This window comes from Chelonoidis abingdonii, chromosome 21, assembly GCF_003597395.2.
Source record: "Chelonoidis abingdonii isolate Lonesome George chromosome 21, CheloAbing_2.0, whole genome shotgun sequence".
NCBI classification, from domain to species: domain Eukaryota; kingdom Metazoa; phylum Chordata; order Testudines; family Testudinidae; genus Chelonoidis; species Chelonoidis abingdonii.
In genome coordinates this window covers 12,430,120-12,450,562 of record NC_133789.1, presented here as the reverse complement: position 1 = coordinate 12,450,562, position 20,443 = coordinate 12,430,120, and the positions used below count along the sequence as shown (strand labels likewise).

Below are 20,443 nucleotides of genomic sequence, written 5' to 3'. Positions count from 1 at the left end.
GGTCCTGCGCTTATTGCAGATTTGCTCCACCTCAGTGATCTGCCCACAGTTCTGGGTTCAGCTCCTCCTGTGTCTGATCAGAGTTGGGGAGTTTGGGGGGATACTCCGGGCCGCCTCTACCCAGGTTCAGCACCAAGGGCCTATGGATTTGCAGCTGTCTCATAGTGCCTCTTGTAACATGCTGTGTGACAGCACACTCTCTGGGCTTACTTCCCAGGCCTCCTCCAAAACCTTCTTATCTTCACCACAAGGACTTTCCTGCTGTGTCTGATTAAGGCTTTACTCTTAGTTCTCAGCAGCATCATGCCTCTCACTCTCAGCTCCTTGTATGCTCTTAGCTCCAGCTCCTCACACACACTTCTCCTCCTCATGGCTCCCCCCTCCGACTGGATGTGTAGCTCCTTTTTTAAACTAGGTGCCTCTGATTAGCCTGCTTGATTGGTGGCAAGGTGATCTAATCAGCTTGTCGCTTGAACTGTTCTAGCAGATCTTCCTGGATTACTTAGTGCAGCCCCTGCTCTGGTCACTAAGGAACAGAAAATACTCCAGCAGTGACCAGTATATTAGCCCTCTACCCAACTACTGTCCCATCTGTTGGGTCTGTCATGCAATGTATATCAGCACTAGTGAGCCGGCACATGTCCTGGGTCTGAGATCCGCTCCTCAGACAGGATGTAACAAAATTGGAGAGCTTCAGAAAAGTAGTCCAAAAATTGACATGAGGTCTGGATAAACCTGCCTCATGGAGGGAGACTTGCAGGAAAGGCAGAAGATTTCTTGACTGTCCCTCGCTTCTCAGACCAGCCTTCCCATAGACGACGTGGCCAGGGTTTAGCATAATAGGTGCCCTGGGGAGGCGGTGCCCAGCCAGCTGCCTACCCAGCCGGGCACACCTGCTAACGGCTTTCCCTCCCCCAAGCTCCATGAGGAAGAGGAAGCCTCCCTGGCTGTCTAGCTGGGTCCCCACAGACGTCTTGCCCTGCCCCAGTGCTCAGGCAGTAGCCCTGCTGTAATGGGTCTGTTTAACTTGCCCTCTGTTCTACTGTTGACCGCGGAGCACCTGCTCCACAATAGCTTACAAGGGCAAGCACTAAATAGAGACATTGAGGGGCATCTAAGAGCAGAGGCAGCAGAAGCACAGCCCCCTTAGGCCTCCAAGAGAACAGCTGGTGAAAGCATTCATGTAATTGCAAGCTGTGTTGGTCCTGTCTGTGAATGGTTTGTGTGAGTCAGGACTCTGGAGGAGTTTGCAGCTTGTCCAACATTACCAAGTGTCAGGAAAGAGCCAGGTTGGTAACCAGAGGGCCTCAGTTGTCCCAGTTCCAGCGCTGGCAAACCTGGGAAATCCTATCACAAAGACATGACGCCTACTGGGCTCAGGCTGTCCTGTGTACCCTGCAAGACAGAGCCCATGCAAAGTGCCTTTGGGTCGCAGAGAATAGCTGTCCACCAGGGACACAATTTTCCATTGTTATCTGCTCCCCGCTGGTCATGGAGCCTTGTCCTCACAGCACTGTTCCCAGGGCTCTGTCTGGGGCAGTGGGCAAATGTGCAGCCCGGGCATCCATCCCTCCCATCGGAGCTAGATTCCCCAACCCAGCCCAGCCCAGCCAGCCCAAGCCCACTGACTCGATATTCAACCTAAACCTCCCCATACCCCCCAGCCTCCTACTCCAGCCCAGCGCCCCTTGAGACCCGCTACCCCACCTCTCAGTCACCTCTAGCTGGGTTTTGTCAGTTGTGATGCTTATTGATATAAACTGGGACCAATAGAACATGGTTGCAACCAGGTTCTGTAGTGCACCAAATCCTGTGTTAAAGGGGGTCATATAAGGTGTCTAAGACCAGGTTACGGTTACTGGTTAGATTAGCTGTCTGTATGTCTGTATATTTCTGTAGTTAAAGTTAATGATATTGGCTGTGTAACTGTCTGTATTTCCAAATTGTGCTGAGTTCTGGGGACACAGTCCAGACAAGTAGGTGTCAGCTCGCTTAGCCTGCTTGATGGCCATTAAGGACCATCAAGCTACACAATGACCCATTGAAGGAGGCATGGATACGCCTGTGACTCAGCAAGTGTGCAGAAACTGCCCATGTGACTGCAGACTCCATTTTGCTGGTAACTTTCCACAGTAGGAACAAAGAGTGTCTTACACCTGGAAAACCTATATAAGGCAAAGGCCTCATCTCCATTTGTCTTCAGTCCTGCTTCTTACCTCTGGAGAGACTTGCTACAAGCTGAAGCTCTACAAAGGACTGAAATGACCCATCCCAGCGGGGATGTTCTCCAAGACTTGATTTAACTGCAGTTTACTTCATCACTGCACAAGCCTGACTAAGAACTTTGCCATTACTGTATGTAATTGATTCCATTTAACCAGTTCTAGCTCTCATCTCTACCTTTTTCCCTTTATGAATAAACCTTTAGATTTTAGATTCTAAAGGACTGGCAACAGCGTGATTTGTGGATAAGATCTGATGTGTATATTGACCTGGGTCTGGGGCTTGGTCCTTTGGGATCGAGAGAACCGTTTTCTTTTATTGGGCTGTTAGTTTTCTTAACCGTTCATCCCCATGATGAGTGGCACTGGTGGTGATACTGGGAGACTGGAGTGTCTAAGGAAATTGCTTGTGTGACTTGTGGTTAGCCAGTGGGGTGAGACTAAAGTCCTGTTTGTCTGGCTGGTTTGGTTTGTCTTAGAGGTGGAAAAACCCCAACCTCGGGCTGTAATTGCCCTGTTTAAGCAATTGGTCCTGAATTGGCACTCTCAGTTGGGTCCCGCCAGAACCGCATCGTCACAGTGGTGTAGTTGCTTGGATCCACAGAACTAGGTCAGTTAAGCTTTGGGTCAGAACCCCACGCTATCTAAATTCGAATTTTGGTTTTGAGAGTTTGACTGGTTAAAGAGCTGCTGCAATGGCTGAGCAAAAAGTGTATGGGGGACCTGGCAAAAAAGCCCTGGAAAATTTGTGTTCAGAAAAGGGGATAAGTTTTAGAAAGAAAGCTACAAAGGAAGAACTCAGAAATCTGTTAATGGCTAATGATCAGGGAGTAAGAATGCAGCCCTTACCTGAGGATGCAGAAAAAATTAGAGGGCAAAAGGCAAAAGATAAACTGCAACTTGAGCATGAACGGAATCTAACAGATCTTCGCTTGCTGGAGAAGCGAAAAGTAGCTGAATTAGAGAAAGAAGCTGATAAAAGAAAGAAGGAGGCTGATGAAAGAGAAGAGAGAGCTCGTAAGGGGCATCTGGAGCTGCTGGCTGCTGAACAGGAGACTCACAAGATGCAGCAGGAGACTCACAAGATGGAACAGGAAACGGCCAAACTGCAGCTCCAAGTAATGGAAGAGCGGAGAAAGTCATCGCCACCCAGTACTCCACATACCCACCGCCACGAGAAAAACTGGGAAAGGATGTGTCCCATTTAGAACGATACTGAGGATATAGAGGAGTTTTTGTCCACCTTTGAACGCCTCTGCAATCTGTACCAGATCCCCGATGATCAGCGAATACCTGTCCTGCTAACCAGGCTGACTGGAAAAGCCAGGGAGGTATTTAATGATTTGGGGGAACAAGAAGCCTTGGATTATGGGCGGTTTAAAGATTCTGTGTTAAGGCGGTTCAAGGTTACTCCTGATTCTTACAGAGTCAAGTTTAGAAAGTTTAAGATGTCTCATGATTGTACTTTTGTAGAATGTGCTCATAAGCTGAGGGGTTTTGTTAAAAAGTGGGTGATGGTAGCAAAGGCGCATGGGAGTTTTGAAAAACTGCTGGATTTAATAACTTTAGATCAGTTCTGAGACATTGTGCCTGACGATATGACAGCAGCTATGTGTGATAGGGACCCGGAGTCAGTCCTACGGGCTGCAGAGATTGCGGATGCCCATACCCAAAACAGGGCTTGAGAACGGTGTAAACCTCTGGGGAAAGCTGATCACCATTCTCCCCAGTTCAAGAGGAGGGAAGGATTTAAAGGTAAACCTGGCCCTGACTCTTCTGGAGGAGCTCATGGGGGCCCAGAGGGTAGGAACTCTCACCCCAAGTCTAAATAGGTTAAATGCTATCACTGTGGTGTGATTGGCCACATCAGACCAGATTGCCTGACCCTGAAGGGCAGCCCAAAACCAGCAACCCCAAATGCCACAGTAAATGCTAATCCTGATGTTATAAACTCACAGACAAGCTACACAGAGCCTGGCGCTGGGGCCCTGTGTGCAAATGCTGTTTCCGTGGTCTCTGAAGAATTTGACCTTAAAACACATATTAAAGCTAAATATCGGAACAATAATGCAGAGTTTATTAGCAGTGCAGCAGTGACTGGAGCGAGATGTGTGGCAGGGAGGGAAACTGCAGCAGATATTACTTTAGTTAAAGGGAGTCTTGTCAGGGAGGAAAATTACTGGCCAGATGAAAGTGTAACTGTTGTAACCCTATCTGAGTATTTTGTCAGGGTGCCTTTGGCTAAAAGCCACCTAAAATGGAAGGGATTTGAGGGCACCATGGTTGTGGGAGTAAAAGACACAATCCCTAAGGATCTTATGATTGGGAATGATATTAAAGCCATGTTCAGTCAAGTTAACACAAACCAGGCACAGGAGAGGATGAATCCTAAGGTTGTGTCTATGGAGGGTGTTTCCAAAAGCTTGTCTTTGGAAAGTAGCTGTTTGGCTGTGAATGAAGTTGCTGAATGTCTATCTAATGTCTCAGAAGTGAATCTGGAATTAGATCAAGCAGAGGGCGAGAAGAACAAGGAGATTTTGGAAGAGCCTAGGCAGCCTTGTGAGCTGATGGCTTTGTCTAGTCAGCAGTTTGGGAAGGCAGGGATAGTGGAAGATGAGTGTCCCTATCCCTTACCTGTTTCCTGTGTGGAGAGATGTAACAGTGAAGGGAATATGCCCATGTCTGTCAGGGGTATTGACTTGCCTATGGAGGACGCTACCTCGGTCTCCAAGCAGTTGTCTGTGAACAGCCCGGTGTGCTGGGATAAGGGAAGTGAAATCCCAAGCTGTGTGTCTGGTAAAGGAGAATGTGTCTCCAGCTTTTCTCTGTCTGTGGAGGCTGAAAGGTTGAGAATAGTGCAGTTGTCTCAGAGTTGGTTCTGGATTCAACTAAAGCCCAGGAAGTGAATGGTCCTAAGTGTGTGTCTGCTGGGGAGGATGGCACTGTAACTAGGTTGTATCCAGTTAGTGTCGTAGCAAAATTCCGGAGACCAGACAATTCTGGTGCTTGTAGTTTGCCAGTTGCTAACGTGTGGTTGGAGAAGGGTGTAGCAACTCTGTCTGATCAGGGTGATATCCTAGCCAGGGCACAAGGAGAGCAGAAAAGTGATTTAATTGTGTTACCTACTGACAGTTTAACAACTTGTAGCAAGAAGAAAAAGATTCCTGAACTTGTTCATGGCCAAGGGAAGGAGAATGCTTCTAGCCTGTTATCCAGAAAGTCTATATGGCTACACTGGCACTTTACAGCGCTGCAACTTTCATGCTCAGGGGTGTGAAAAAACATCCCCCTGAGTGCTGCAAGATACAGTGCTGTAAAGCCTCAATGTAATCAGTGCCGCAGCGCTGGGAGTGCGGCTTCCAGCGCTGCAAGCTACACCCGTAGAGGATGTGGTTTACGTGCAGCACTGGGAGAGCTCTCTCCCAGCGCTGGTGCTCCGACCACACTCACACTTCAAAGCGCTCCCGCGGCAGCACTCCCGCAGCGCTGCTGTGGCAGCACTTTGAAATTTCAAGTGTAGCCAAAGTGTAAGTTTGCCTGAAAGCCGCAAAAGATCCAGTGTGTGGGTAGCTTTAAGAAGTCTCAGATGGAGTAGAAGCTGTTAAGAAAGTTAAGCAGCCCTATAATCAAGTGCTGTGTGTGGCCAGCTTGTTGGGAAAACAATGTGTTGGGACAGGAAAATGTCTCCATGCTAGTTCTGTGAGTGAGCAGTCTGTGCTTCAGGATCTAAGGACAGATTTGGTTGCTGGTGTTTCAGAGCTAAATGGTTTTTATGGCTGAATGCTGAGGATGCAGGGAAGAGCAAGCAGACTCTCACCCTCCAACCCTTTGGATTTTGTGTGGGTCTCTGTAAAACAGAGTCCAGCCTTGGAATGGGTAGCAGCTAAGAAGTAAAAGCTAGTGTTTGTGTTGATGCAAATTACCTGACTGGCAGGGAGAAGAAAGACTTGCTAATAGCTGTTAGCACAGAGAGCCCACCCCATCAGCCAATGAATTCTGTTAAGCAAGAGAAATCAGGGTTTAACCCTGCAGGACAAGGAGGAAAGGGAAAACTGAATTTTGCAAAGGAAAGCCACAGGTTAACTCTAAAATACCCAAACCCCACAGGTATTGAGCCAAAGGTGTGGCATGAGAAACATAATTGTAGATGGACACTTGCAATGAATTTGTTGTTACTGCAATGGTGATTTTTGTAACTAATATGTTGCTATTAACCAAGAACTGTAAGAATGTACAATGTGCCTAATCTTTTGGAAAATCCCTTGAACATGTTGAAAGGAATACATGAAAACACACTTTATGTGAAAAGGCCTTGCTATATTAATGTTTCACAGTTAATACCTGTAAACAGTATTAAAACTTTTCACAGGGGAAAAGACATTCCAGACCTAATGTGCTGTGTGAAAAGGGAAACTGAGGCACAATGCCATATTGCTTGCATGGCTAGATGCCAAGATTCCTGTACTATGAACAATATTAATAGCTATGTAAGCAGAGTCAGGATGAGCTCTACCCTGACATCTGCTGGTGAATTATAGTGAGTGTGGAAAAGAGTTTCAGGGACTGATCGTGTTTGCATAGGCACGCCCATCCCTCCTAGCATAGCCCACGGCAGCCTAAAATGGTTACTTTGACAGCTGTGGGATCTCCAATTTCTTTGTTATTGGGGCAGGAGGAATAGAGTGTTGGCACCCTGATTATGTGAATGAGGAACTATGAAAGTGCCTTGTGACAGAGAATTTCACCATCAAGTAAATAGCACTTGCTAGACAAGGGACATGAGTGCCAAAACCCAGTGAATTGAGAGAGGTGGGGCTGGACTTTGGTCCTGAATGGGATTCCCTTTCCTTATTGAAAAGCAGATCTACTTTTGATTCTATTAGGAGTCCATCTAGAGGCTGCTGAGCTGAATTCACGTTGGGCCAATGGTGCACCAGCACCAGGGCTCCCCTACTACAAGCTGAAATCACTAAAAGTGCTAAACTTACTGAGCTGAGATCACTGAGTGCTGTGTTAACTAGTGGGGGAGCCTGAAGATCTATCGCTAAGTGGGTGGCAGAGCAGAGCAGTTTGCAGCATGTTGGAGCAGCCCATGGAACAGTGAGCAGAGTGGAGCGATTGGTGGGGATGGCTGGAGTGGCTCACGGGTCGGCTGGAGGAGCGGTACAGCCAGTGTAGTGGAGCTGGTCATGGTGAAGGCTGCAGCAGAGCTCCACGGAGAGGCAGAGCAGTTGGCCCTGGCCCATGTAACGTGCCCCTTAACACCCTGTGTGTGTGTGCCCCCCTACCCCCCATTTCCATCCAGGTTGGGTGGGTAAAACTCTGCAAATAAACTTTTGAACTCTAGGGTGGCACTGACCAGAGACTTTTGGGTTGTTGGACTTTGGGGTGATTGGACTTAACGCCCTAAAGGAGAAAGGACATTGCCAAACGAACTTGGAGGTGGGTTTTTGCTCATGGTTTGTGTTATAATCCTGTTTGTGGTGTTTCCCCAACGTAATGCTGCATTGTTTCCCTCCTTTATTAAAAGGATTTTGCTACACTCGGACTCTGTGCTTGCGAGTCGGGAAGTATTGCCTCCTAGAGGCACCCGGGGGGGTGTTATGTAATTGTCCCAGGTCACTGGGTGGGGGCTCGAGTTGGTTTTGTATTGTGTTATTGAAACAGAACCCCTGGATACTGAACCTGGCCCTTGTTGCTGCCAACTCAGAGGGGCAGAAGGGTTACAGCTACATTGACTTGATGTTAATTGGGTTCCAAATATTTGCCAGGGCTTGTATGGATAAAGTAGCTGTAGTAAGACAAACCCAAGGATGGGGGGCTCTTGGGATGCAGTCAGAGATGTTTTGTCATCCCTTCCTGCATCAATTTTGCATTGGGGGTGTGATGTTATTGATATAATCTGGGACCATATAGAACATGGTTGCAACCAAGGTCCTGTAGTGGCACCAAATCTTATGTAAAGGGAGTCATATCAGGTGTCTAAGACCAGGTTATGGGTTGCGGGTTATGATTATGGTGTCTATATGTCTATCATTTTGTAGTTGAAGTTATGCGTATTGGCTCTGTACTATCTGTATTTCAAATTTGTGCTGTGTTTCTGGTGGTGTTAACTCTGCCTAGCCTGCTTGATGGCCCATTAAGGACCATCAGCTTCACAACTGACCTATGGAGAGAAGGCAGATACGCCTTGTAACTCAGTCCTTGACTACACTGGCACTGCAACTTTCTCTCTCAGGGGTGTGAAAAAAACACCCCCCTGAGCGCTGCAGGATACAGTGCTGTAAAGCGCCAGTGTAAACAGTGCCACAGCGCGGGGAGCGCTGGGAGCACAGCTGCAAGCTAAACCTCATCAGGATGTGGAGTATGTGCAGCACTGGGAGAGCTCTCTCCCAGCACTGGCGCTGTGACTACACTCACACTTCAAAGCGCATGACTCCAGACTCCATTTTGCTGTAATTTTCCACAGTAAGAACAAAGAGGTTCTTACACCTGGAAAAGCATATAAAAGGCTGATGCCTCATCTCCATCTGGTCTTCAATCCTGCTTCTTACCTCTGGAGGAACTTGGCTACAAACTGAAGCTCTGAACAAAGGACTGAATGACCCATCCCAGTGGGGGATACTCCAGAGACTAGATTTAAACCGGCAGTTTACTCCATCACTGCTACAAGCCTGAACTAAAAAGAACTTTGCCATTACTGTATGTAATTGATTCCATTTAACCAGTTCTAGCTCTCATCTCTATCTTTTTCCCTTTACGAATAACCCTTAGATTTTAGATTCTAAAGGATTGGCGCAACAGTGTGATTTGTGGATAAGATCTGATGTGTATATTGACCTGAGTCTGGGGCTTGATTCTTTGGGATCGAGAGAACCGTTTTCTTTTATTGGGGTGTTGGTTTTCATAACCATTCATCCTCAGGACGGTTGGCACTGGTGGTGATACTGGGAAACTGGAGTGTCTAAGGAAATTGCTTGTGGTTAGCTAGTGGGGTGAAACCGAAGTCATTTTTGTCCGCTGGTTTGGTTTGCCTTAGAAGTAGAAAAACCCCAGCCTAAGGCTGTAATGACCCTGTTTAAGCAATTGGTCCTGAATTGGCACTCTCAGTTGGGTCCCGCCAGAACCGCATCGTCACACCCACCCACATCTACCCTGTGTCCCCAAACCCCACTTCTGCCCTGCCCAGCCCAGCCCCCACCCACATCTGCCCTGTGCCCCCCAGCCCCACCTCTGTTCCTCCTGGAGGACAAGCGGCTCTTCACACACAAACACCCTACCCAGAGCTGGTGTTGCTGGGAGGGGGAGGGAAATGTCAGCAGTCCCCCACTCCATCTTCTCCCCCCCAAAAACCTCCTCTGGCTCCTGTGGAGGAGGGGGAGAGAAGAGCTCTGATGTCTCCCTTGAAACAACTGCCACCTACCCCCACCCTCACCCCAGACACTTGCTCCTGACCCCTCCAACTGCCTCCCACCACCCTGATCCCCAACAAGTGCTTGGGGCAGGGGCAGCGTGTGGAGCCCCCTGGCTGCCCCTATGGGTTGGAGCCGGTGTGGGGACATGCTGCCGCTTCCGGGAGTGGTGTGGCACCAGGGCAGGCAGGGACCCTGCCTTAGCCTCATTGAGCTGCTGACCGAACTTTTAACAGCCTGTTCTGTGGTGCCAACCGGAGCCGCCAGGGTCCCTTTTCGACCAGGTGTCCCAGTTGAAAACCCAACACCAGGCAACCCTACTGCTGCAGCCTGCAACCTCTTCCCAGCCCAGCTCCATTTCTGGGCCCTTCCCCTTTCCGCCCGGCTGGTAGGTTGGTGGGGGGCTGCATGACCCAGGGAGAAGCTCCAAGGCTGAGAATCGCTATGAAACCCCCAAGCTGGGTCTGCGGGTCAGTTTCACCCCATTCCTCTCTGCCCCCCAGTGCTGCCCAAGTTCAAAATGACCCTGGAGCTGCCCCCCGTGGTGACGGTGCTGGATGAGACGCTCCTGCTGCGGGTGTGCGGCCAGTGAGTGTGAAAGCAGCCCTGCCGGGCTGATAAAGGGGGGGCTGGTACCACCTGGACCTGACTCCCCTCCCCCACCCCCCAGGCCAGGATCTGACACCCACCCCGCCTAGCATGATGACTGCCTGCTCAAACGGTCACTTTTGACTGCATGTAGATCCCCAGTCTCGTTGTTATTGGGACAGGAGTATAAATATCTGTTATGTGAATCTTGACAGTTAAGAACTATGACTTGACATTTGATGTGCCGAGGACTCGCCCTCAACAAGGAGCACGCGCTAAGCAAGGTACATGGATTCCAAAATCTTACTGAATTGAGAGAGGTTGTGGTTTATGTATGTCTGTCTGATGGTCCTAGTTCTCCCAGCGTACTGTCATTCTTTTTATTGCAGTTTCTCGCCTACTCAATCAGCAGTGCTGATTTTTGGCTTTATTAAGCAGTCTTGTTATGGCGCTACAGGGACTGGGCTTTCTGGTTCTTCTTTGAGTGAATTGCTCATATCCATTGTCCAGTAGGTTGTGTGGAGCGTGTTGCAATTTGTCAGAAGATTGTTTTACTCTAGCAACACTTGGTGGGTTCAGCTGGGCACCCCGGTAGTGCGCCGCCGAGTGCGAAGATATTAGCCCCTGCTGAACCCAACCGCCACCCCTCAGTTCCTTCTTACCACCCGTGTTCAGTCGTTGGAACAGTTGGAGCACGGCTTAGCTGATCTCCACCTCTACTAGCTACTCGTAGTTTTTCTCGTTGTTGTTGTGTGTATATTCATTATAAATTTACTGCAGTTTATATTTTCTTTAACATAGTTAGTGTTTACCATAGAGCGGTTTGGGGATTAGCCCTTCCCCTCACCCGGTGCCGGGCCCATGCCCAGCTCACCGGGTTTCAAATTGTGCTCGGCCTGGTCACAAGCCGATGCCTACAGGAGATCCTCACACTCTGCCTTAAAGTGCCTCGGGGAATCCCACGCTCGCAGATAAGGTGCCGCCTTTGCAAGGTCTTCAAGCTGCGGACCAAAAAGAAGCGGACTGTTGTCTTAGACAGCTCCTGAATGGAGGCAGCTCGTACTCCGTCCACCATCGACAACTGATCGGCAGACAAGTCCGCCACCAGGTGAGAAGTGCATCTCGACCGGAGGCGCACGGTACGCTAAGGTCCCTCGGGCACAACCTTCGCCGCCAGATGTCTGCTCGCACCACTCCCTCTCTCCATCGGGTTAAAAAGGCACTAAAGACTTCCCGCGGCTTCCTGTCACGCTGCAGTCGGACACCCGCCTAAGTACCCCGGCACCGCGCCGCGGCACCGACAACTGCCCGGATGCACAATGCGGAGATATGCGCCTCACGACAAAAGCGTCATATGGTATGCCGAAGATGAACTTCTCCTGGTGCGGACTGTCTGCCGCTCAGGTGTCGATGCGTGGAGGAGTAAGAGCTGCCTCCATCAGAGCTGATTCTAAGACAAAGAAGTCCCGCTTCTTTTTGTCCGAGCTTTGAGACTTGCAAATGTGGCACTTATTCTGCGCGATGTGGGATTCCCGACCACTAAGGCAGAGTCAGCGAGGATCTCCTGTATGGCATCGGCTTGTGAAGGCCGAGCACAATTGAACCCGGTGAGCCTGGGCATGGGCTCCCGCACCGGGTGAGGGGAAGGGCTATCCCCAAACCTCTTAACTGTATACACTAACTATGTTAAAGAAATAATTAAACTGCAAGTATAAAAAATTTGAACATATACACACAACCAACAAACGCAGAAAACTACGAGTAGCTAGAGAGGTGGAGATCAGCTAAGCCGTGCTCCACTGTTCCAACGACTGACACTCGGTCGGGTAGAGGAACTGAGGGGCGTTGGGTCCAGGGGTATATATCCGGCACTATGGCGGCGCCACTCCAGGGGGTGCCAGCTTGAACCCACTAGTGATTGCTGAGTAAAAAATTTTCTGACCATGTGCACACAGCTCACACACACCTAACTGGAATGGATATGGAAGCAATCACTCAGAAGAAAAGCCAGAAAGCCCAGCTCTGCAGCCTACAAAGAACGTGCTAATAAACCAATCAGTATCTGCTATTACAGTAGGAGAACTGCGACTAAAGTCAAAGCAGTACTGGCTGGAGAACTAGACCCCCCATTACCGTGTCACATACCTAAACGCCCAACCGTCTCCAATTCATAGATTTGGAATCCATGATCCTGCTTAGTCTAAGCTCTTTAGGACAAGGGCGAGTCCCTCAGGATCAGGTAAAGTCAAGAATAGTCTGTACATAACAACTGTCCATGATCTCACATAACCGGATACCACTTTAGTACTTCGGTGTCCCATACATCAACAGATGAATGCCCGGATCCAGCAAGCCATAACTGAAAGTAAGAACCCCGTTTGGAAAGCAAGCCCGACAGTCCCATCTGCTAGGTCGCGGGGGGTGTGGCCCATGCAAATGAGGATGCCGGCCCTAAGCGGCCTTTTTCCCACAACTCACCACTAGAGTCAGGTTAGTAGCTCAGCCTGAAGTCATCTTACATTACAAATTGTAATTCAAAGTCACCTTTAACCTTCTCTTTCTTAAACTAAATAGACTTGAGGACTCTGTGAGTCTATACTATAAGGCATCTTGCCTATTCTTTTCACCATCTTGGGGCTCTTCCTCCAAACCCTCTGCTCAATCTTATCTCCCTTGTTGGACAGTGGGACCTGGAACTGGAAATGAGTCAGCATCAGTTGCACTCTGCCAAATACAGAGTATCCGACTTGAGAGTCCCATTTAAATACTCCCGAATCGCATTAGATCTTTTTGGCCACAGCATCGCACTAAGCTATGTTCAGCAGATACAACCAAGACCCCAAGTCGTTTCCAGAGTCCCCTGCTTCCCAGGCTAGACTCCCCACCCTGTTAACTAATGGCCGACAGTCTTTGCTCCAAGGAGAAGGCAGCTTATGTTATTTGCCACCTAAGCATGCAGGCAGGCGGAGCATCCGCTGGCCATGTGGATTCAGCGGCACACCTGCAGGAGGTCTGCTGGTTATGCGGATTTCGGCGGCATGAGATGGCCTGTGGAGGTCGCGGTGCTGGCAATCGGTGTCCTGCCGCCAAATTGCTGCGAAACCATGGACCAGCGGACCCGCAGGCATGCCACTGAAAGCTGGCCAGCCTGCCCCATCTCTCACACAAGCGACCAGCAGGCTACTCCCCATGACTTGCTGTCCTAAGCATGTGCTTGGTGCGCTGGTGCCTGGAGCCGCTCCATCGGACAAGAGGAAAGCTAAAACGGGAGAGTTCACTTAAACTAATTAAACCTTATTCCAGTAACGATTATTATTGATCAAAATGACTATTTACAAATGTAAAAGAAAAACTTCAGTGAGAAGGAGAGTGACACTGCTTGCTGCTCTGTCTCTCCGTCAGAGGCCATGAGAGGAACTCAGGTTGGCTGGTTGCTTAACCCCCATGTGTGCCCATGGTAAGGGGGGGCTTGAGGAATGGAGAGCACAGCTAATGCATCCGATCTCCCAGTGCACAGGGCACTGGGCACCAGAAAGTGCAGCACATCCGCAAGCAGTCAACATCAATGGAGGTTCAGTGTGGTACAGCATATCCACTCTGTCACACCGGTAATCCGTTACCTTGCAGTGTAGGATTCCGCCCTGTAAGTATTGTCAGCGTCTCAAGGTCACTGGAGCGATTTTAGCAACAAATGTCACAGCTCTTGTTCCGCGTTGAGTTCCACCCCTAGCAGGAGAGGGAGGGACGATTGAGAAATGTGCTGGGAAGCAACACCACGAGCTCAGCTGACAATCCCGGATTTCTTCATAACATCCGCCAGCATTTCTACCCCCCTCGCTACTGGACTGGAGGGGGTGTGATTTGGGAGAATTTGGGAGGTTCTGTGGGGACAGAGAAGGATTTCCTGCAAGAATCTGGAAACTAGAAAATTTAGAATCCACCATTCCCCTCGGGCTAATGCCCAAACCAGCCACGTGACATTTGACAGCAGGGTCTCATCTCCTGGCTCTGTGGCCCTTTCCACAGCAGAGAGCCCTTTATGAAGTGGCCCCAGAGCTGACCCCGAACACAAGGCTCATGGCACAGGGCCTGCGCAAGAAAGGGCCGTTTTCAGAAAGTGCCAGTGACCCGTTGCTGTTTCTGGACTCGCTCATCCTCAGCCACTTTGCCATCGCTGATGTCAGCACCCGAGGGTAACGTTGTGGGGAGGCCACCCACAGTTATAGTTTTCACCAAACGGGTGTCGGGCGCTGCTGAAATCAGGATTCTTCTGGTTAAATGTGGAGTTTTCTGGGGTTCATTTAACTATCTAAGCGATTAGCCACTGGCAGTTTTGAATGCAAGTGCTAACCTGTGCATAAGGCTGGTGACTTCAGGGCCCCAAGCCAATTAAACAGGCCCCTTGGGGGCCGTCATCCACTCTGCAGCTCAGTCACAGCCAGAGGCCACTCGCGGGAGGGTGTTTAGTCTTTGCATGAAAACGTGCGCAGGTCTGAAACTCAGTAGAGGGATCGACCCCCAGTGATGGGCTGAACAGAACACGCCAAGATACAACCCCCCAACGTTACTTCTGGGCCGTCTCTAAAGCAGCTGGGCTAATGAATGACATGACACATGTGCAAGTGAGAACCCTCTGCCCCTGGGGGTTTAGTGCTGGGGGCTGCCTGGGGCATGCACGTGGTGCTTGATTTCAGTCCCCACCTGTCCCCTCCTCCACTAGAAAGGCCTTTGGCCTGGAGCGCTCATCTGTAGCCATAGTGGGTCAGGTTGAAGGAAGCCATCCCCACCTTCCTGGAAAAGCAGCCGTTGCTGTCGTCTGGAGGGAGAGAATCACAGCCCGTTAGCAGCAGCTCTGCAACGCAGGCCCGCAGGTGTCAGCTCAGCGGGTCTCTAATCAGGCTTGGCCTGGTAGTGCTGGGAAGGAGAGACACTCAATAGAAAATCTGGGTCTGAAATCAGCAGGCAGGGGGCGCTCTCACCTGGAGTCAGCCTGACACCACTGTACCCAGCGCGGCGCTAGGGGCGCTGTGCAGGATGGCGGCTGCTGTGGGTGGGACTGAGATGTAAAACAGCCGGCCACTCGTGCCCCATCACAGATCCCCTGGTGCTTGTCCTCCGTCATATGGTAACAACTGGCGCTAAGTTCCACTCGGCGCCCCACCTCCCCAGGGACTGAGAGCATTCGGGGAGATCTGCCCGTCGCAATGAGAAGCTGCTGATTCAGGAATGCGGCCCCCATCAACCTGGGGAACTAGCCTAGGTCTGGAGAGACCGGGGGCAAGTCCCTGCCTCCTGCCGCAGGCTGACCCTGCCAAGTCACTGATACGGCCCAGCAGAAATCCCTGCGGCCGGCGAGTCCCTGAGCCCAGCCTGCTGACCCCGCTTGTGCTGTGGGGCTACAAACCAGCAGGTCGAAGTCGGGCTCCAGCGTAAGATCCCGGGAAGGGGGGAGGGTCACAGACGCCCAGGCTCCAGCCGAGCGTCTACAACTGTTCTTTAGCCCCTCGGGGCATAATACAAAAGCCCCAGGCAGCAGAGCTGGACTCGACTACAGACCGCTTGCCGGCAGGGTTTTGCATGCAGACAGACGACCCTGAGCATCCTCCGTGCCTCAGTTCCCCATCTGTACAATAAGGAAGGAGCCGCTCCTCGTCGCCTCCTGGGGGCTAGGAGGATAAAGTGAGGCGCACCTGAGATATGTGGGGAAAAAGGTGAGCCATAAGAAGTCCTACGGCCCAGCCCACCAGCTGCCAGTCCCCACCAGCCTGACAGATAGGAAACCCGAATTGGATCCAGGGCCTGATTACGCCTGCACACTTACGCAGCTTTAATGATGTCACAACATCATCATGGCAGATCACAGCCTCCCCTCTGGCCACTGTAAGGCTAGGTCTACACTACGAGGATAAATTCCGAAGTTAGCTTAAAAAAACCGATTTATGAAACAGATATTATAAAGTTGAGTTGTGGCGCGTCCACACTAGGCCACATTAATTCCGGTAAGGTGTTGCGTCATGGTCCGAGGCTAGCGTCGATTTCTGGAGCGTGCATGTGGGTAGCTACTGGTAAATAATTGAGGCCAATACGTCGATTTGCGCTCACCTAAGCCCTAATCCGATATGTTAGTAATATGATTTTAGTGTTTACTCCTCGTTTTTAGGAGCTAACAGAAATTGATTAAAGAGCTTTAAATTGATATAACAGAACAGTGTAAGATGTGGACGGGTGCAGCGTTAAATCGATTTAATCGCTGTTAAAAATGGTTTAACAGCATAAGTGTGACCAGGCTAAGAAAAAACATGGAGAGCGAAGCCTCCTGCCAGGCAGCAATGTCATGTACTTGCCGCTCCCAGTCGGACTAACCTTGGCCCCCCAAAGTTAAAAAAAGCCCCCCCCGTGCACAGAAGCTCGCATTCGCTTGGATGAAGATAGTACCTGTGATATAGTGGGTCTTCCCTCACTGACACAGCTGGCCTGGGACCTTCCCAGGACGGGCTTCCCGTAGGTGTATCTTTTAGCAGAGGGAAAGGGAAAGGGTAAGTGGGAGGGAAGGACCTAATGGGGAGTCCCTGCTGGGGTGGGGCAGTCGTGTGGGTGGGAAGTGAGAGCCCCAAGGAGCCCTGCTGGCATGAGCATGGGCAGGGAAGGGGTACAGGCAGGGAAGGGGGACTGGTCAGATCCTGGCCTGGGGGTGGGAGGAAGTCAGGTCCACGTGTAACCAGCCCCTTTATCAGGCCGGCAGGGCTGCTTTCACACTCCACTGGCCGACACCCGCAGCGGCACACCCACCCCGCCTAGCATGATGGGACTGCCTGCTCAAACGGTCACTTTGACTGCTGTGAGATCCCCAGTCTCGTTGTTATTGGGACAGGAGTAATAAAGTTATCCTGGTTATGTGAATCATGGACAGTAGAACTATACTTGACATTTTATGTCCGAGGGACTCGCCCTCAACTAAGGAGCACGCGCTAAGCAAGGTACATGGATTCCAAAATCTACTGAATTGAGAGAGGTTGGGTTTATGTATGTCTGTCTGATGGGGGTCCTAGTTCTCCCCAGCAGTACTGTCATTTCTTTTATTGCAGTTTCTCCCTACTCTAATAGCAGTGCTGATTTTGGCTTTATTAGCAGTCTTGTTATGGGCTACAGAGCTGGGCTTTCTGGTTCTTCTTTGAGTGATTGCTCATATCCATTCCAGTTAGGTGTGTGTGAGCTGTGTGCACATTTGTCAGAAGATTTTTACTCTAGCAACACTTGGTGGGTCAGCTGGGCACCCCCTGGAGTGGCGCCGCCATAGTGCCGGATATATACCCCTGCTGACCCAACCGCCCCTCAGTTCCTTCTTACCACCCGTGTCAGTCGTTGGAACAGTGGAGCACGGCTTAGCTGATCTCCACCTCTCTAGCTACTCGTAGTTTTCTCGTTGTTGTTGTGTGTATAGTTCAAATTTTTATACTTGCAGTTTATTATTTTCTTTAACATAGTTAGTGTATACAGTTAAGAGGGGTTTGGGGATTAGCCCCTTCCCCTCACCCGGTGCCGGGGCCCATGCCCAGCTCACCGGGTTTCAAATTGTGCTCGGCCTGTCACAAGCCGATGCCTACAGGAGATCCTCACGACTCTGCCTTAAGTGCCTCGGGGAATCCCACCTCGCAGATAAGTGCCGCATTTGCAAGGTCTTCAAGCTGCGGACCAAAAAGAAGCGGGACTTTTGTCTTAGACAGCTCCTGATGGAGGCAGCTCTTACTCCTCCACCATCGACACTGAGCGGCAGACAGTCCGCACCAGGGAGAAGTGCATCTTCGGCACCGGAGCGCACCGGTACCGCTAAGGTCCCTCGGCACCAACCTTCGCCGGCCCAGATGTCTGCTCGGCACCACTCCCTCTCTCCATGGGTAAAAAAGCATAAGACTCCCGCGGCTTCCGTGTCCACGCTGCAGTCGGAGCACCCGCCTAAGTCGGACCGCCCGGCACCGACAACTGCCGCGGTACCGACAACTTCAGCACCATCGATTCCAGTCCCACAAGAGCTGTCGAATCCGGTGCCTGACAGCTCCCCGGCACACACCGTGGTTGAGCTTACTATTCCCTCCACACCGGAGACTTTCTCTTTGGCAAGGGAACTGATTGCACTGACGGAGTCTGCGCTGCCTCAACCCCCGGCACCACCGGTGCGGGTTATACAGTCCATAGGCAAGCCTGCGCTATTGAGACCATCCTCCGTCGGCACCTCTGAGAGGCACCAACCATGATCGTGGTCCCACCAGCGTTCTCAGTCCCATCGCCAATCCTGGTCCCGATGCCGCTCGCAGTCCCAGTACCGTTCTCCATCTCGGTACCAGTCGCACTCACAGTACCGTTCAAGACCCAGTTCACCGGCCTGGTACTTTTGGTACCGATCAAGCTCCCGGCATTGCTCACAGCACCACACCTCTCGCAGCCGCTCCTGGCGTCGAGCCTCGAGGTGTCGGTCGACCTCCCGGCACCTTTCCAGTTGCAGGTCCCGGTCTCATTCCTGGTACTGGTATAGTGCCCAGTACCGCTCTCCGCTGCAGCGTACAGACAGACTACCCAGGGATGGAGACCATTTTCACAGGTTTTCAGCTCCTCCTTGGCCGTCTCGCCATGCATTTTTGTCATCCCATACGGACAGTGCTTCCTATGCACAGGACCGTGACTTAGATGTTCCCAGCTCTGTTTTTCAAGAAACCCAGGCTCAAGACCAAGGACCTCATCAGTGGTCCTTCTGGACACCTTGGGCATATCACCAAGCCCAAGATGCACCTCCAGTGGACCTCCAGTTGGAGCACCGGGTGCCGGAGGCTACTGTTAGCCGCCCCTCTCCTGTGGATACGGAGGACGTTCCCATTCGGGCACCAGACCCTCAGGTCCCACCGGAACCAGATGTCGCCCAAGTCCACGAGACGACGGAGGACCCGATTGTCCCTGGCCTTTCCTCTTCCTCTTCTCCAGATGAAGCGGTGGTGGGGACATCCTCCTCGGGCCCTCCTCCAATTGACCTAAGGTCACATCAAGACCTCCTGAGACGGGTGACTCTGAATATGAACCTCCAGATGGAGGAGGTTCCGGAGATAGAGGACCCGGTGGTAGATATTTTGTCGGCTGACACTCCCACAAGGGTGGCCTTACCATTTATTCAAACAATCCAAGCGAAGGCTGATGCCATCTGGCAGTCTCCAACATCTATTCCGCCCATGGCTCGGGGAGTTGAGAAGAAGTACATGGTGCCCTCTAAGGGGTATGAGTACCTGTACGTACACCCTCCTTCCTGCTCCCTCATAGTCCAGTTGGTTAACGAAAGGGAGCGCCATGGCCAGCAAGCCCCTGCCCCAAAAGCAAAGGAGGCTAGGCGCATGGATTTATTGGGACGTAAAATCTACTCTGCGGGGGGCCTCCAACTCAGGGTGGCAAACCAACAAGCCCTGCTTAGCCGCTATGACTATAACACCTGGGCGGCGGTTGAGAAATTCACAGAGCTAGTCCCCCAAGACTCGTGCCAAGAGTTTGCGGCCCTTTTGGAGGAAGGAAAGAAGGTGGTGAGAACTTCTCTTCTTAGATGCAGCCGACTCCGCCACCAGAACTCTGGCTTCAGGAATTACCATGAGGCGAATGTCGTGGCTTCAGGTGTCAGGCCTTCCACCTGAATTGCAGCATACGATACAGGACTTGCCTTTCGAAGGTCAGGGTCTATTTTCAGAAAAGACTGATCCTAGGCTGCAGAGTCTGAAGGACAATAGGGTGATCATGCACTAGCTCGGGGTGCACACACCGCAGACTCAGCACAGACCCTTCTGGCCCCAGCCTCAGCACCCTTACCCCCCGCCTAGACAGCGGCAGGACTTCGGCGGGAGGCATGGCCGAGGCAATCGTAGACGGCAGTCCGGACCCCAAGCGGTTCAAAATCATGGCCCCGCCAAACCACCTGCGGGTCCTAAACCAAACTTTTGAATGTGCACCCGAGGGCGATGTAACAGTTGTTCAACAGGATCCTTTCCCTCCCTTTTGCAACCACCTTTCCTCTTTCCTCCCTGCGTGGACCCAACTAACGTCAGATCGCTAGGTCTTACGCACGGTAGAATTTGGATACCACCTTCAGTTTATTTCGCCCCCCCCCCGCCCATCCTCGTCCCTCTTCAGGGACCCCTCTCACGAGCAAATCCTCTTGCAGGAGTTACGGTCCCTCCTTGCCATGGGAGCTAT

General features: G+C 51.2%; 1 protein-coding gene across 1 annotated transcript in view; it reads left to right on the top strand.

Moving 5' to 3' along the window:
* The window catches only part of LOC116827586 (alpha-2-macroglobulin-like protein 1), a 92,542-nt gene that overhangs the window by 14,369 nt on the left and 57,730 nt on the right, over window positions 1-20,443 (top strand). Inside the window, exons 7-11 of the mRNA XM_075059818.1 lie at window positions 10,138-10,222; window positions 11,168-11,330; window positions 12,907-12,960; window positions 14,249-14,415; window positions 19,248-19,497. Coding sequence (XP_074915919.1) covers window positions 10,138-10,222; window positions 11,168-11,330; window positions 12,907-12,960; window positions 14,249-14,415; window positions 19,248-19,497 — 719 coding nt within the window. The remainder of the gene's footprint in view (window positions 1-10,137; window positions 10,223-11,167; window positions 11,331-12,906; window positions 12,961-14,248; window positions 14,416-19,247; window positions 19,498-20,443) is intronic.